Source organism: Panulirus ornatus, chromosome 57 (genome assembly GCF_036320965.1).
Source record: "Panulirus ornatus isolate Po-2019 chromosome 57, ASM3632096v1, whole genome shotgun sequence".
Classification (NCBI taxonomy): domain Eukaryota; kingdom Metazoa; phylum Arthropoda; class Malacostraca; order Decapoda; family Palinuridae; genus Panulirus; species Panulirus ornatus.
Window position 1 is genome coordinate 13,235,934 of NC_092280.1, and position 16,290 is coordinate 13,252,223.

The 16,290-nt window shown below is 42.1% G+C and overlaps 1 protein-coding gene across 1 annotated transcript in view; it reads left to right on the forward strand.

Moving 5' to 3' along the window:
* The window catches only part of LOC139766182 (piwi-like protein Ago3), a 471,290-nt gene that overhangs the window by 116,496 nt on the left and 338,504 nt on the right, over positions 1-16,290 (forward strand). Inside the window, exon 5 of the mRNA XM_071694451.1 lies at positions 8,942-9,064. Coding sequence (XP_071550552.1) covers positions 8,942-9,064 — 123 coding nt within the window. The remainder of the gene's footprint in view (positions 1-8,941; positions 9,065-16,290) is intronic.

Consider the following 16,290-nt stretch of genomic DNA (forward strand, 5'->3'; position numbering starts at 1 on the left):
TGTTTGAGGACAATGTGTGGTGTGAGGTGGTTTGATCGAGTGAGTAACGTAAGGGTAAGAGAGATGTGTGGAAATAAAAAGAGCGTGGTTGAGAGAGCAGAAGAGGGTGTTTTGAAATGGTTTGGGCACATGGAGAGAATGAGTGTCGGAGGTGGAGGGAACGAGGAGAAGTGGGAGACCAAATTGGAGGTGGAAAGATGGAGTGAAAAAGATTTTGTGATATCGGGGCCTGAACATGCAGGAGGGTGAAAGGAGGGCAAGGAATAGAGTGAATTGGATCGATGTGGTATACCGGGGTTGACGTGCTGTCAGTGGATTGAATCAGGGCATGTGAAGCGTCTGGGGTAAACCATGGAAAGCTGTGTAGATATGTATATTTGCATATGTGGACGTATGTATATACATGTGTATGGGGATGGGTTGGGCCATTTCTTTCGTCTGTTTCCTTGCGCTACCTCGCAAACGCGGGAGACAGCGACAAAGCAAAATATATATATATATATATATATATATATATATATATATATATATATATATATATATATATATATAAGAGTGAGTGCTCAAATTACAGAGGTATAAGTTTGTTGAGTAGTCCTGGTAAATTATATGAGAGGGTATCGATTGAGAGGGTGAAGGCATGTACAGAGCATCAGATTGGGGAAGAGCAGTGTGGTTTCAGAAGTGGTAGAGGATGTGTGGATCAGGTGTTTGCTTTGAAGAATGTATGTGAGAAATACTTAGAAAAGCAAATGGATTTGTATGTAGCATTTATGGATCTGGAGAAGGCATATTATAGAGTTGATAGAGATTCTCTGTGGAAGGTATTAAGAATATATGGTGTGGGAGGCAAGTTGTTAGAAGCAGTGAAAAGTTTTTATCGAGGATGTAAGGCATGTGTACGTGTAGGAAGAGAGGAAAGTGATTGGTTCTCAGTGAATGTAGGTTTGCGGCAGGGGTGTGTAATGTCTCCATGGTTGTTTAATTTGTTTATGGATGGGGTTGTTAGGGAGGTGAATGCAAGAGTTTTGGAAAGAGGGGCAAGTATGAAGTCTGTTGGGGATGAGAGAGCTTGGGAAGTGAGTCAGTTGTTGTTCACTGATGATACAGCGCTGGTGGCTGATTCATGTGAGAAACTGCAGAAGCTGGTGACTGAGTTTGGTAAAGTGTGTGAAAGAAGAAAGTTAAGAGTAAATGTGAATAAGAGCAAGGTTATTAGGTACAGTAGGGTTGAGGGTCAAGTCAATTGGGAGGTGAGTTTGAATGGAGAAAAACTGGAGGAAGTAAAGTGTTTTAGATATCTGGGAGTGGATCTGGCAGCAGATGGAACCATGGAAGCGGAAGTGGATCATAGGGTGGGGGAGGGGGCGAAAATTTTGGGAGCCTTGAAGAATGTGTGGAAGTCGAAAACATTATCTCGGAAAGCAAAAATGGGTATGTTTGAAGGAATAGTGGTTCCAACAATGTTGTATGGCTGCGAGGCATGGGCTATGGATAGAGTTGTGCGCAGGAGGGTGGATGTGCTGGAAATGAGATGTTTGAGGACAATGTGTGGTGTGAGGTGGTTTGATCGAGTAAGTAACGTAAGGGTAAGAGAGATGTGTGGAAATAAAAAGAGCGTGGTTGAGAGAGCAGAAGAGGGTGTTTTGAAATGGTTTGGGCACATGGAGAGAATGAGTGAGGAAAGATTGACCAAGAGGATATATTTGTCGGAGGTGGAGGGAACGAGGAGAAGTGGGAGACCAAATTGGAGGTGGAAAGATGGAGTGAAAAAGATTTTGTGTGATCGGGGCCTGAACATGCAGGAGGGTGAAAGGCGGGCAAGGAATAGACTGAATTGGATCGATGTGGTATACCGGGGCTGATGTGCTGTCAGTGGATTGAATCAGGGCATGTGAAGCGTCAGGGGTAAACCATGGAAAGTTGTGTGGGGCCTGGATGTGGAAAGGGAGCTGTGGTTTCGGGCATTATTGCGTGACAGCTGGAGACTGAGTGTGAACGAATGGGGCATTTGTTGTCTTTTCCTAGTGCTACCTTGCACACATGAGGGGGGAGGGGGATGGTATTCCATGTGTGGCGAGGTGGCGATGGGAATGAATAGGGGCAGACAGGGTGAATTGTGTGCATGGGTACATATGTATGTGTCTGTGTGTGTATATATATATGTACATTGAGATGTATAGGTATGTATATTTGCGTGTGTGGGTGTTTGTGTGTGTACATTGTGTATGGGGGTGGGTTCGGCCATTTCTTTCGTCTGTTTCCTTGCGCTACCTCGCAAACGCGGGAGACAGCGACAAAGCAAAATAATAATAAAAAAAATTATTTATTTTACTTAGTCGCTGTGTCCCGCGTTAGCGAGGTAGCATATGTAAACAGACGAAAGAATGGCCCAACCCACCCACATACACATGTATATACATACACGTCCACACACGCAAATATACATATCTATACATCTCAATGTGCACATATATATATACACACAGACATATACATATATACAGATGTACATAATTCATACTTTCTGCCTTTATTTATTCCCATCGCCCCCTCGCCACACATGAAATAACAATCCCCTCACCCCTCATGTGTGCGAGGTAGCGCTAGGAAAAGACAAAAAAAGGCCCCATTCAAAATCTTTTTCACTCCATCTTTCCACCTCCAATATGGTCTCCCACTTCTCCTTCTTCCCTCCGCGTCTGACACATTGGTCCTTTTTGTCAATTTTTCCTCACTCATGCTCTCCGTGTGACCAAACCATTCCAAAACACACTCTTCTGCTCTCTCAACCACAGTGATTTTATTTCCACACATCTCTCTTACCCTTACATTACTTACTCGATCAAGCCACCTCTCACCACATATTGTCCTCAAACATCTCATTTCCAGCACATCCACCCTCCTACACACATCTCTATCCATAGCCCATGCCTCGCAGCCATACAACATTGTTGGAACCACTATTCGTTCAAACATACCCATTTTTGCTTTCCGAGATAATGTTCTCGACTTCCACACATTCTTCAAGGCTCCCAAAATTTTCGCCCCCTTCCCCACCCTATGATTCACTTCTGCTTCCATGGTTCCATCCGCTGCCAGATCCACTCCCAGATATCTAAAACACTTTACTTCCTCCAGTTTTTCTCCATTCAAACGTACCCCCCAATTGACTTGACCCTCAACCCTACTGTACCTAATAACCTTGCTCTTATTCACATTTACTCTTAACTTTCTTCTTTCACACACTTTACCAAACTCAGTCACCAGCTTCTGCAGTTTTTCACATGAATCAGCCACCAACGCTGTAACATCAGCGAACAACAACTGACTCACTTCGCAAGCTCTCTCATCCACAACAGACTTCATACTTGCCCCTCTTTCCAAAACTCTTGCATTCACCTCCCTAACAACCCCATCCATAAACAAATTAAACAACCATGGAGACATCACACACCCCTGCCGCAACCTACATTCACTGAGAACCAATCACTTCCCTCTCTTCCTACACATACACATGCCTTACATCCTCGATAAAAACTTTTCACTGCTTCTAACAACATGCCTCCCACACCATATATTCTTGATACCTTCCACAAAGCATCTCTATCAACTCTATCATATTCCTTCTCCAGATCCATAAATGCTACATACAAAACCATTTGCTTTTCTAAGTATTTCTCACATACATTCTTCAAAGCAAACACCTGATCCACACATACTCTACCACTTCTGAAACCACACTGCTCTTCCCCAGTCTGATGCTCTGTACATGCCCTCAACCTCTCAGTCAATACCCTCCCATATGATTTACCATGAATACTTAACAAGCTTATACCTCTGTAATTTGAGCACTCACTCTTATCCCCTTCGCCTTTGTACAATGGCAGTATGCAAGCATTCCGCCAATCCTCAGGCACCTCACCGTGAATCATACATACATTACATAACCTTACCAACCAGTCAGCAATACAGTCGCCCTCTTTTTTAATAAATTCCACTGCAATACCATCCAAATCTTCTGCCTTGCCGGCTTTCGTCTTCCGCAAAGCTTTTACTACCTCTTCTCTGTTTACCAAATCATTTTCCCTAACCCTCTCACTTTGCACACCACCTCGACCAAAACACCCTATATCTGCCACTCTATCATCAAACACATTCAACAAACCTTCAAAATACTCACTCCATCTTCTCACATCACCACTACTTGTTATCACCTCCCCATTAGCCCCCTTCACTGAAGTTCTCATTTGCTCCCTTGTCTTATGCACTTTATTTACCTCCTTCCAAAACAACTTTTTATCCTCCCTAAAATTTAATGATACTCTCACCCCAACTCTCATTTGCCCTCTTTTTCACCACTTGCACCTTTCTCTTGACCTCCTGCCTCTTACTTTTATACATCTCCCATTCATTTGCATTTTTTCCCTGCAAAAATCGTCCAAATGCCTCTCTCTTCTCTTTCACTAATAAACTTACTTCTTCATCCCACCAGTCACTACCCTTTCTAATCAACCCACCTCCCACGCTTCCTATGCCACAAGCATCTTTTGCGCAAGCCATCACTGCCTCCCCAAATACATCCCATTCCTCCCCCACTCCCCTTATGTCATTTGTTCTCACCTTTTTCCATTCTATACTCAGTCTCTCCTGGTACTTTCTCACACAAGTCTCCTTCCCAAGCTCACTTACTCTCACCACTCTCTTCACCCCAACATTCTCTCTTCTTTTCTGAAAACCCCTACAAATCTTCACCTTCGCCTCCAGAAGATAATGATGAGTCATCCCTCCAGTTGCACCTCTCAGCACATTAACATCCGAAAGTCTCTCTTTCGCTTGCCTATCAATTAACACCTAATCCAATAATGCTCTCTGGCCATCTCTCCTACTTACTTATTTTTATGTATATCTCACTTTTTAAACCAGGTATTCCCAATCACCAGTCCTTTTTCAGCACATAAATCTACAAGCTGTTCTCCGTTTCCATTTACAACACTGAACACCCCATGTATATCGAATATTACCTCACCTGCCACTTTACTTACCTTTGCATTCAAATCACACATCACTATAACCCGGTCTTGTGCATCAAAACCACTAACACACTCATTCAGCTGCTCCCAAAACACTTGCCTCTCATGATCTTTCTTCTCATGCCCAGGTGCATATGCACCAATAATCACCCATCTCTCTCCCTCATCTTTCAGTTTTACCCATATCAATCTAGAATTTACTTTCTTACACTCTATCACATACTCCCACAACTCCTGTTTCAGGAGTAGTGCTACTCCTTCCCTTGCTCTTGTCCTCTCACTAACCCCTGACTTTACTCCCAAGACATTCCCAAACCCCTCTTCCCCTTTACCCTTGAGGTTCGTTTCACTCAGAACCAAAACATCCAGGGTCCTTTCCTCAAACATACTACCTATCTCTCCTTTTTTCTCATCTTGGTTACATCTACGCACATTTAGACACCCCAATCTGAGCCTTTGAGGAGGATGAGCACTCCCCACGTGACTCCTTCTTCTCTTTCCCCTTTTAGAAAGTTAAAATACAAGGAGGGGAGTGTTTTTGGCCCCCCCGCTCCCGTCCCCTTTAGTCGCCTTCTACGACATGTGAGGAATGTGTGGGAAGTATTCTTTCTCCCCTATCCCCAGGGAGACAGCGACAGAGCAAAATAAAAAGAAAAAATATGAATAATATATATATATATATATATATATATATATATATATATATATATATATATATATATATATATATATATATATTTATATTTATATTTATTTTGCTTTGTCGCTGTCTCCCGCGTTTGCGAGGTAGCGCAAGGAAACAGATGAAAGAAATGGCCCAACCCACCCACATACACATGTATATACATACATGTCCACAACGCAAATATACATACCCATACATCTCAATGTGCACATATATATACACACACAGACATATGCACATATACACATGCACACAATTCACACTGCCTTTATTCATTCCCATCGCCACCTCGCCACACATGGAATAACATCCCCCTCCCCCCTCATGTGTGTGAGGTAGCACTAGGAAGACAACAAAGGCCCCATTCCTTCACACTCAGTCTCTAGCTGTTATGTAATAATGCACCAAAACCACAGCTCCCTTTCCACATCAAGGCCCCACAGAACCTTCCATGGCTTACCCCAGACGCTTCACATGCCCTGGTTCAATCCATTGACATAATATTTATTTTGCTTTGTCGCTGTCTTCCGCGTTTGCGAGGTTGCGCAAGGAAACAGACGAAAGAAATGGCCCAACCCACCCCCATGCACAATGTACACACACACACGCCCACACACGCAAATATACATACCTATACATTTCAATGTACACATATGTATACACACACAGACACATACATATATACCCATGCACACAGTTCACACTGTCTGCCCCTATTCATTCCCATCGCCACCTCGCCACACATGGAATACCATCCCCCTCCCCCCTCATGTGTGTGAGGTAGCATTAGCAAAAGACAACAAAGGCCCCATTCGTTCACACTCAGTCTCCAGTTGTCACGCAATAATGCCCAAAACCACAGCTCCCTTTCCACATCCAGGCCCCACACAACTTTCCATGGTTTACCCAAGACGCTTCACATGCCCTGATTCAATCCACTGACAGCACGTCAACCCCGGTATACCACATCGATCCAATTCACTCTATTCCTTGCCCGCCTTTCACCCTCCTGCATGTTCAGGCCCCGATCACACAAAATCTTTTTCACTCCATCTTTCCACCTCCAATTTGGTCTCCCACTTCTTCTCTTTCCCTCCACCTCCGACACATATATCCTCTTGGTCAATCTTTCCTCACTCATTCTCTCCATGTGCCCAAACCATTTCAAAACACCCTCTTCTGCTCTCTCAACCACGCTCTTTTTATTTCCACACCTCTCTCTTACCCTTACGTCACTTACTCGATCAAACCACCTCACACCACACATTGTCCTCAAACATCTCATTTCCAGCACATCCACCCTCCTGCGCACAACTCTATCCATAGCCCACGCCTCGCAACCATACAACATTGTTGGAACCACTATTCCTTCAAACATACCCATTTTTGCTTTCCGAGATAATGTTGTCGACTTCCACACATTCTTCAAGGCTCCCAGGATTTTCGCCCCCTCCCCCGCCCTATGATTCACTTCCACTTCCATGGTTCCATCCGCTGCCAGATCCACTCCCAGATATCTAAAACACTTTACTTCCTCCAGTTTTCCTCCATTCAAACTTACCTCCCAATTGACTTGACCCTCAAACCTACTGTACCTAATAACCTTGCTCTTATTCACATTTACTCTCAACTTTCTTCTTTCACACACTTTACCAAACTCAGCCATCAGCTTCTGCAGTTTCTCACATGAATCAGCCACCAACGCTGTATCATCAGCGAACAACAACTGACTCACTTCCCAAGCTCTCTCATCCACAACAGACTTCATACTTGCCCCTCTTTCCAAAACTCTTGCATTCACCTCCCTAACAACCCCATCCATAAACAAATTAAACAACCATGGAGACATCACACACCCCTGCCGCAAACCTACATTCACTGAGAACCCGTCACTTTCCTCTCTTCCTACACGTACACATGCCTTACATCCTTGATAAAAACTTTTCACTGCTTCTAACAACTTGCCTCCCACACCATATATTTTTGATACCTTCCACAGAGCATCTCTATCAACTCTATCATATGCCTTCTCCAGATCCATAAATGCTACATACAAATCCATTTGCTTTTCTAAGTATTTCTCACATTCTTCAAAGCAAACACCTGATCCACGCATCCTCTACCACTTCTGAAACCACACTGCTCTTCCCCAATCTGATGCTCTGTACATTCCTTCACCCTCTCAATCAATACCCTCCCATATAATTTACCAGGAATACTCAACAAACTTATACCTCTGTAATTTGAGCACTCACTCTTATCCCCTTTGCCTTTGTACAATGGCACTATGCACGCATTCCGCCAATCCTCAGGCACCTCACCATGAGTCATACATACATTAAATAACCTTACCAACCAGTCAACAATACAGTCACCCCCTTTTTTAATAAATTCCACTGCAATACCATCCAAACCTGCTGCCTTGCCGGCTTTCATCTTCCGCAAAGCTTTTACTACCTCTTCTCTGTTTACCGAATCATTTTCCCTAACCCTCTCACTTTGCACACCACCTCGACCAAAACACCCTGTATCTGCCACTCTATCATCAAACACATTCAACAAACCTTCAAAATACTCACCCCATCTCTTTCTCACATCACCACTACTTGTTATCACCTCCCCATTTGCGCCCTTCACTGAAGTTCTCATTTGCTCCCTTGTCTTACGCACTTTATTTACCTCCTTCCAGAACATCTTTTTATTCTCCCTAAAATTTAATGATACTCTCTCACCCCAACTCTCATTTGCCCTCTTTTTCACCTCTTGCACCTTTCTCTTGACCTCCTGTCTCTTTCTTTTATACATCTCCCACTCATTTGCATTTTTTCCCTACAAAAATCGTCCAAATGCCTCTCTCTTCTCTTTCACTAATAATCTTACTTCTTCATCCCACCACTCACTACCCTTTCTAATCAACCCACCTCCCACTCTTCTCATGCCACAAGCATCTTTTGTGCAATCCATCACTGATTCCCTAAATACATCCCATTCCTCCCCCACTCCCCTTACTCCCATTGTTCTTACCTTTTTCCATTCTGTACTCAGTCTCTCCTGGTACTTCCTCACACAAGTCTCCTTCCCAAGCTCACTTACTCTCATCACCCTCTTCACCCCAACGTTCACTCTCCTTTTCTGAAAACCCATACAAATCTTCACCTTAGCCTCCACAAGATAATGATCAGACATATCAGACATATACATATATATATCTTTTCCTGTATAGGAAACGTGATTTTCAAGATCATAGTAATGGAGCTTCATCAATGACTGAGAGCCTGCAGCAGTTGAATATTTCAGATGTGGAGGAAAAGAAGCCTGTCAATCATCAGGGTAACTTCGGAACTAAGTGAGTGAACAGAATTTTTATGAAATTTTACCTTCCTCCTCTTTCATTTTTCATTTTAAAGTTTGTTTTGTTACTAATTTTGTTTTTCAGTCTTGTCTGTCCCTTTTCATGTGGTTTTTATCACCATTTACCTTTCATTATGTATTTTTTTCTTGTACTGTGTGTATTGTTTTCAGCTTTCCCTCAATGTCTTCACTTTCTGTTGTTCCAATTTCTTCAGTTACTGTACCACCTCTGTAGCATTGTAGAAACTGTGTGAGTGCTTTGTGTATTGTTGTTGTCCATTTTCTGTTTTCCCATTGTACTAATTCCTAATATTTTTCGTTTCAAAGTTTGTTTTGTTACTGATGTTGTTTTTCAGTCTCGTCTCTCCCTTTTCAATGTGATTTTTATCACCTTTTACCTTTCATTATGTGCTTTGTTCTTGTACTGTATGTGTTGTTTTCAGCTTTCCCTCACTGTCTTCACTTTCTGGTGTTCCAATTTCTCCAGTTACTGTACCACCTATGTAGCATTGTAGACACTGTGGGAGTGCTTTGTGTATTGTTGTTGTCCATTTTCTGTTTTCCCACTGTCTTAGAAAAACAGATGGATGTGTATGTAGCATTTAAGGATATAGAGAAGGCATATGATAGGTTTGATAGAGATGCTTTGTGGAAGGTATTAAGAGTACATGGTGTGGGAGGTAACTTGCTAGAAGCAGTGAAAAGTTTTTACCAAGGATGTAAGGCATATGTACAAGTAGGAACAGAGGAAAGTGATTGGTTCCCAGTGAATGTCGGTTTGCAGCAGGGGTGCATGATGTCTCCATGGTTGTTTAATTTGTTTATGGGTGATTAGGGAGGTGAATGCAAGAGATATGGAGAGAGGGGCAAGTATGTAGTCAGTTGTAGATGAGAGGGCTTAGGAAGTGAGTCAGTTGTTGTTCACTGGTGATACAGCACTGGTGGCTGATTTGGGTGAAAAACTATGGAAGTTGGTGACCAAGTTTGGTAAAGTGTGTGAAAGAAGAAAGTTCAGAGTGAATGTGAATAAGAGCAAGGTTATTAGTTCAGTAGGGTTGAGGGGCAAGTTAATTGGGAGGTAAGTTTGAATGGAGAAAAACTGGAGGAAGTAAAGTTTTTTAGATATCAGGGAGTGGACTTAACAGCAGATGGAATCATGGAAGCAGAAATGAGTCACATGGTGGGGGAGGGGGTGAAGGTTCTGGGAACGATGAAGAATGTGTAGAAGGAGAGAATGTTATTGTGGAGAGCAAAAATGGGAATGTTTGAAGTAGTTCCAACAATATTACATGGTTGTGAGGCATGGGTTATATAGAGAGAGATGTGCAGAGGAGGATGGATGTGTTGGAAATGAGATGTTTGAGGACAGTATGTGGTGTGAAGTGGTTTGCTCTAGTAAGTAATGGAAGGGTAAGAGAGATGTGTGGAAATATAAAGATTATGGTTGAGAGAGCAGAAGAGGTGTGTGTTGAATTGGTTTGGACATATGGAGAGAATGAGGGAGGAATGATTGACAAAGAGGATATACTTGTCAGAGGTGGAGGGAAGAATGAGAAGTGGGAGACCAAATTGGAGGTGGAAGGATGGAGTGAAAAAGATTTTGAGCGATTGGGGCCTGAACATACAGGAAGGTGAGAGGTTTGAAAGCATTAGAGTGAATTGGAATGATTTGGTATACTGGGGTCATTGTGCTACCGATGGACTGAACCAGAGCATGTGAAGTATCTGGGGTAAACCATGGAAAGTTCTGTGGGGCCTGGATGAGGATAGGGAGCAGTGATTTTGATGCATTTCTCATGACAGCTAGAGAGTGAGTGTGATTGAATGTGGCCTTTTTTGTCTGTTTTTCTGGCGGTACCTCGCTGAAGCTGGGGCAGTGATGCTACTTATTGTGGGGCGGGGTAGCGCCAGGAATGGATGAAGGCAAGAAAGTTTGAATATGTATATATATGTCTGTGTATGTATATGTGTATATACATATATGTGTATATATATATATGTATGTGTATTTATATGTACATGTATGGGCATTTATGTACATATATATATATATATATATCTTTCTTTTCTTTCAAACTATTCGCCATTTCCCGCATTAGCGAGGTAGCGTTAAGAACAGAGGACTGGGCCTTGAGGGAATACCCTCACCTGGCCCAATTCTCTGTTCCTTCTTTTGGAAAACTAAAAAAAAAAGAGAGGGGGAGGATTTCCAGCCCCCCGCTCCCTCCCCTTTTAGTCGCCTTCTACGACACGCAGGGAATACGTGGGAAGTATTCTTTCTCCCCTATCCCCAGGGATAATATATATATATATATATATATATATATATATATATATATATATATATATATATATATATATGGTTGCGAGGCGTGGGCTATGGATAGAGTTGTGCGCAGGAGGATGGATGTGCTGGAAATGAGATGTTTGAGGACAATGTGTGGTGTGAGGTGGTTTGATCGAGTAAGTAACGTAAGGGTAAGAGAGATGTGTGGAAATAAAAAGAGCGTGGTTGAGAGAACAGAAGAGGGTGTTTTGAAACGGTTTGGGCACATGGAGAGAATGAGTGAGGAAAGATTGACCAAGAGGATATATGTGTCGGAGGTGGAGTGAACGAGGAGAAGTGGGAGACCAAATTGGAGGTGGAAAGATGGAGTGAAAAAGATTTTGTGTGATCGGGGCCTGAACATGCAGAAGGGTGAAAGGAGGGCAAGGAATAGAGTGAATTGGATCGATGTGGTATACCGGGGTTGACGTGCTGTCAGTGGATTGAATCAGGGCATGTGAAGCGTCTGGGGTAAACCATGGAAAGCTGTGTAGGTATGTATATTTGCGTGTGTGGACGTATGTATATACATGTGTATGGGGGTGGGTTGGGCCATTTCTTTCGTCTGTTTCCTTGCGCTACCTCGCAAACGCAGGAGACAGCGACAAAGCAAAAAGAAAAAAAAAATATATATATATATATATATATATATATATATATATATATATATATAGCAAGGGAAGGAGTAGCACTACTCCTGAAACAGGAGATATATATATATATATATATATATATATATATATATATATATATATATATATATATATATATATATATATATATATATATATATCTTTCATTTTTCTTTCAAACTATTCGCCATTTCCCGCATTAGCGAGGTAGCGTTAAGAACAGAGGACTGGGCCTTTGAGGGAATACCCTCACCTGGCGCAATTCTCTGTTCCCTCTTTTGGAAAATTAAAAAAAAAAACGAGAGGGGAAGATTTCCAGCCCCCCGCTCCCTCCCCTTTTAGTCGCCTTCTATGACACGCAGGGAAAACGTGGGAAGTATTCTTTCTCCCCTATCCCCAGGGAAAATATATATATATATATATATATATATATATATATATATATATATATATATATATATATATATATATATATATATTATTATTATTATTATTATAATAATAATAATATATATATATATATATATATATATATATATATATATATATATATATATAGCAAGGGAAGGAGTAGCACTACTTCTGAAACAGGAGTTGTGGGAGTATGAGATAGAATGTAAGAAAGTAAATTCTCGATTAATATGGGTAAAACTGAAAGTTGATGGAGAGAGATGGGTGATTATTGGTGCACATGCACCTGGGCATGAGAAGAAAGATCATGAGAGGCAAGTGTTTTGGGAGCAGCTGAATGAGTGTGTTAGTGGTTTTGATGCACGAGACCGGGTTATAGTGATGGGTGATTTGAATGCAAAGGTGAGTAATGTGGCAGTTGAGGGAATAATTGGTATACATGGGATGTTTAGTGTTGTAAATGGAAATGGTGAGGAGCTTGTAGATTTATGTGCTGAAAAAGGACTGGTGATTGGGAATACCTGGTTTAAAAAGCGAGATATACATAAGTATACGTATGTAAGTAGGAGAGATGGCCAGAGAGCGTTATTGGATTACGTGTTAATTGACAGGCGCGCAAAAGAGAGACTTTTGGATGTTAATGTGCTGAGAGGTGCAACTGGAGGGATGTCTGATCATTATCTTGTGGAGGCTAAGGTGAAGATTTGTATGGGTTTTCAGAAAAGAAAAGTGAATGTTGGGGTGAAGAGAGTAAGTGAACTTGGGAAGGAGACTTGTGTGAGGAAGTACCAGGAGAGACTGAGTACAGAATGGAAAAAGGTGAGAACAATGAAAATAAGGGGAGTGGGGGAGGAATGGGATGTATTTAGGGAATCAGTGATGGATTGCGCAAAAGATGCTTGTGGCATGAGAAGAGTGGGAGGTGGGTTGATTAGAAAGGGTAGTGAGTGGTGGGAAGAAGAAGTAAGATTCTTAGTGAAAGAGAAGAGAGAGGCATTTGGACGATTTTTGCAGGGAAAAAATGCAATTGAGTGGGAGATGTATAAAAGAGACTGGAGGTCAAGAGAAAGGTGCAAGAGGTGAAAAAGAGGGCAAATGAGAGTTGGGGTGAGAGAGTATCATTAAATTTTAGGGAGAATAAAAAGATGTTCTGGAAGGAGGTAAATAAAGTGCGTAAGACAAGTGAGCAAATGGGAACTTCAGTGAAGGGCACAAATGGGGAGGTGATAACAAGTAGTGGTGATGTGAGAAGGAGATGGAGTGAGTATTTTGAAGGTTTGTTGAATGTGTTTGATGATAGAGTGGCAGATATAGGGTGTTTTGGTCAAGGTGGTGTGCAAAGTGAGAGGGTTAGGGAAAATGATTTGGTAAACAGAGAAGAGGTAGTAAAAGCTTTGTGGAAGATGAAAGCCGGCAAGGCAGCAGGTTTGGATGGTATTGCAGTGGAATTTATTAAAAAAGGGGGTGACTGTATTATTGATTGGTTGGTAAGGTTATTCAATGTATGTATGACTCATGGTGAGGTGCCTGAGGATTGGCGGAATGCGTACATAGTGCCATTGTACAAAGGCAAAGGGGATAAGACTGAGTGCTCAAATTACAGAGGTATAAGTTTGTTGAGTATTCCTGGTAAATTATATGGAAGGGTATTGATTGAGAGGGTGAAGGCATGTACAGAGCATCAGATTGGGGAAGAGCAGTGTGGTTTCAGAAGTGGAAGAGGATGTGTGGATCAGGTGTTTGCTTTGAAGAATGTATGTGAGAAATACTTAGAAAAGCAAATGGATTTGTATGTAGCATTTATGGATCTAGAGAAGGCATATGATAGAGTTGATAGAGATGCTCTGTGGAAGGTATTAAGAATATATGGTGTGGGAGGCAAGTTGTTAGAAGCAGTAAAAAGTTTTTATTGAGGATGTAAGGCATGTGTATGTGTAGGAAGAGAGGAAAGTGATTGGTTCTCAGTGAATGTAGGTTTGCGGCAGGGGTGTGTGATGTCTCTCCATGGTTGTTTGATTTGTTTATGCATGGGGTTGTTAGGGAGGTGAATGCAAGAGTTTTGGAAAGAGGGGCAAGTATGAAGTCTGTTGTGGATGAGAGAGCTTGGGAAGTGAGTCAGTTGTTGTTCGCTGATGATACAGCGCTGGTGGCTGATTCATGTGAGAAACTGCAGAAGCTGGTGACAGAGTTTGGTAAAGTGTGTGAAAGAAGAAAGTTAATAGTAAATGTGAATAAGAGCAAGGTTATTAGGTACAGTAGGGTTGAGGGTCAAGTCAATTGGGAGGTAAGTTTGAATGGAGAAAAGCTGGAGGAAGTAAAGTGTTTTAGATATCTGGGAGTGGATCTGGCAGCGGATGGAACCATGGAAGCGGAAGTGGATCATTGGGTGGGGGAGGGGGCGAAAATTCTGGGAGCCTTGATGAATGTGTGGAAGTCAAGAACATTATCTTGGAAAGCAAAAATGGGTATGTTTGAAGGAATAGTGGTTCCAACAATGTTGTATGGTTGCGAGGCATGGGCTATTGATAGAGTTGTGCGCAGGAAGATGGATGTGCTGGAAATGAGATGTTTGAGGACAATGTGTGGTGTGAGATGGTTTGATCGAGTAAGTAACGTAAGGGTAAGAGAGATGTGTGGAAATAAAAAGAGCGTGGTTGAGAGAGCAGAAGAGGGTGTTTTGAAATGGTTTGGGCACATGGATCGATGTGGTATACCGGGGTTGACGTGCTGTCAGTGGATTGAATCAGGGCATGTGAAGCGTCTGGGGTAAACCATGAAAAGCTGTGTAGGTATGTATATTTGCGTGTGTAGACGTATGTATATACATGTGTATGGGGATGGGTTGGGCCATTTCTTTCGTCTGCTTCCTTGCGCTACATCGCAAGCGCGGGAGACCAGCAAAAAAAAAAAATATATATATATATATATATATATATATATATATATATATATATATATATATATATATATATATATATATATATTCTTTTCTTTCTTTCAAACTGTTCGCCATTTCCGGCATTAGCGAGGTAGTGTTAAGAACAGAGGACTGGTCCTTTGAGGGAATACCCTCACCTGGCCCAATTCTCTGTTGCTTCTTTTGGAAAATTAAAAAAAATCGATAGGGGAGGATTTCCAGCCCCCCTCTCCCTCCCCTTTTAGTCGCCTTCTATGACACGCAGGGAATACGTGGGAAGTATTCTTTCTCCCCTATCCCCAGGGAAAATATATATATATATTTTTTTTTTTTTTTTGCTTTGTCGCTGTCTCCCGCGTTTGCGAGGTAGCCCAAGGAAACAGACGAAAGAAATGGCCCAACCCACCCCCATACACATGTATATACATACGTCCACACACGCAAATATACATACCTACACAGCTTTCCATGGTTTACCCCTGACGCTTCACATGCCTTGATTCAATCCACTGACAGCACGTCAACTCCGGTATACCACATCGCTCCAATTCACTCTATTCCTTGCCCTCCTTTCACCCTCCTGCATGTTCAGGCCCCGATCACACAAAATCTTTTTCACTCCATCTTTCCACCTCCAATTTGGTCTCCCTCTTCTCCTCGTTCCCTCCACCTCCAACACATATATCCTCTTGGTCAATCTTTCCTCACTCATTCTTTCCATGTGACCAAACCATTTCAAAACACCCTCTTCTGTTCTCTCAACCACGCTCTTTTTATTTCCACACATCTCTCTTACCCTTACGTTACTTACTCGATCAAACCACCTCACACCACACATTGTCCTCAAACATCTCATTTCCAGCACATCCATCCTCCTGCGCACCAATCTATCCATAGCCCACGCCTCGCAACCATACAACATTGTTGGAACCACT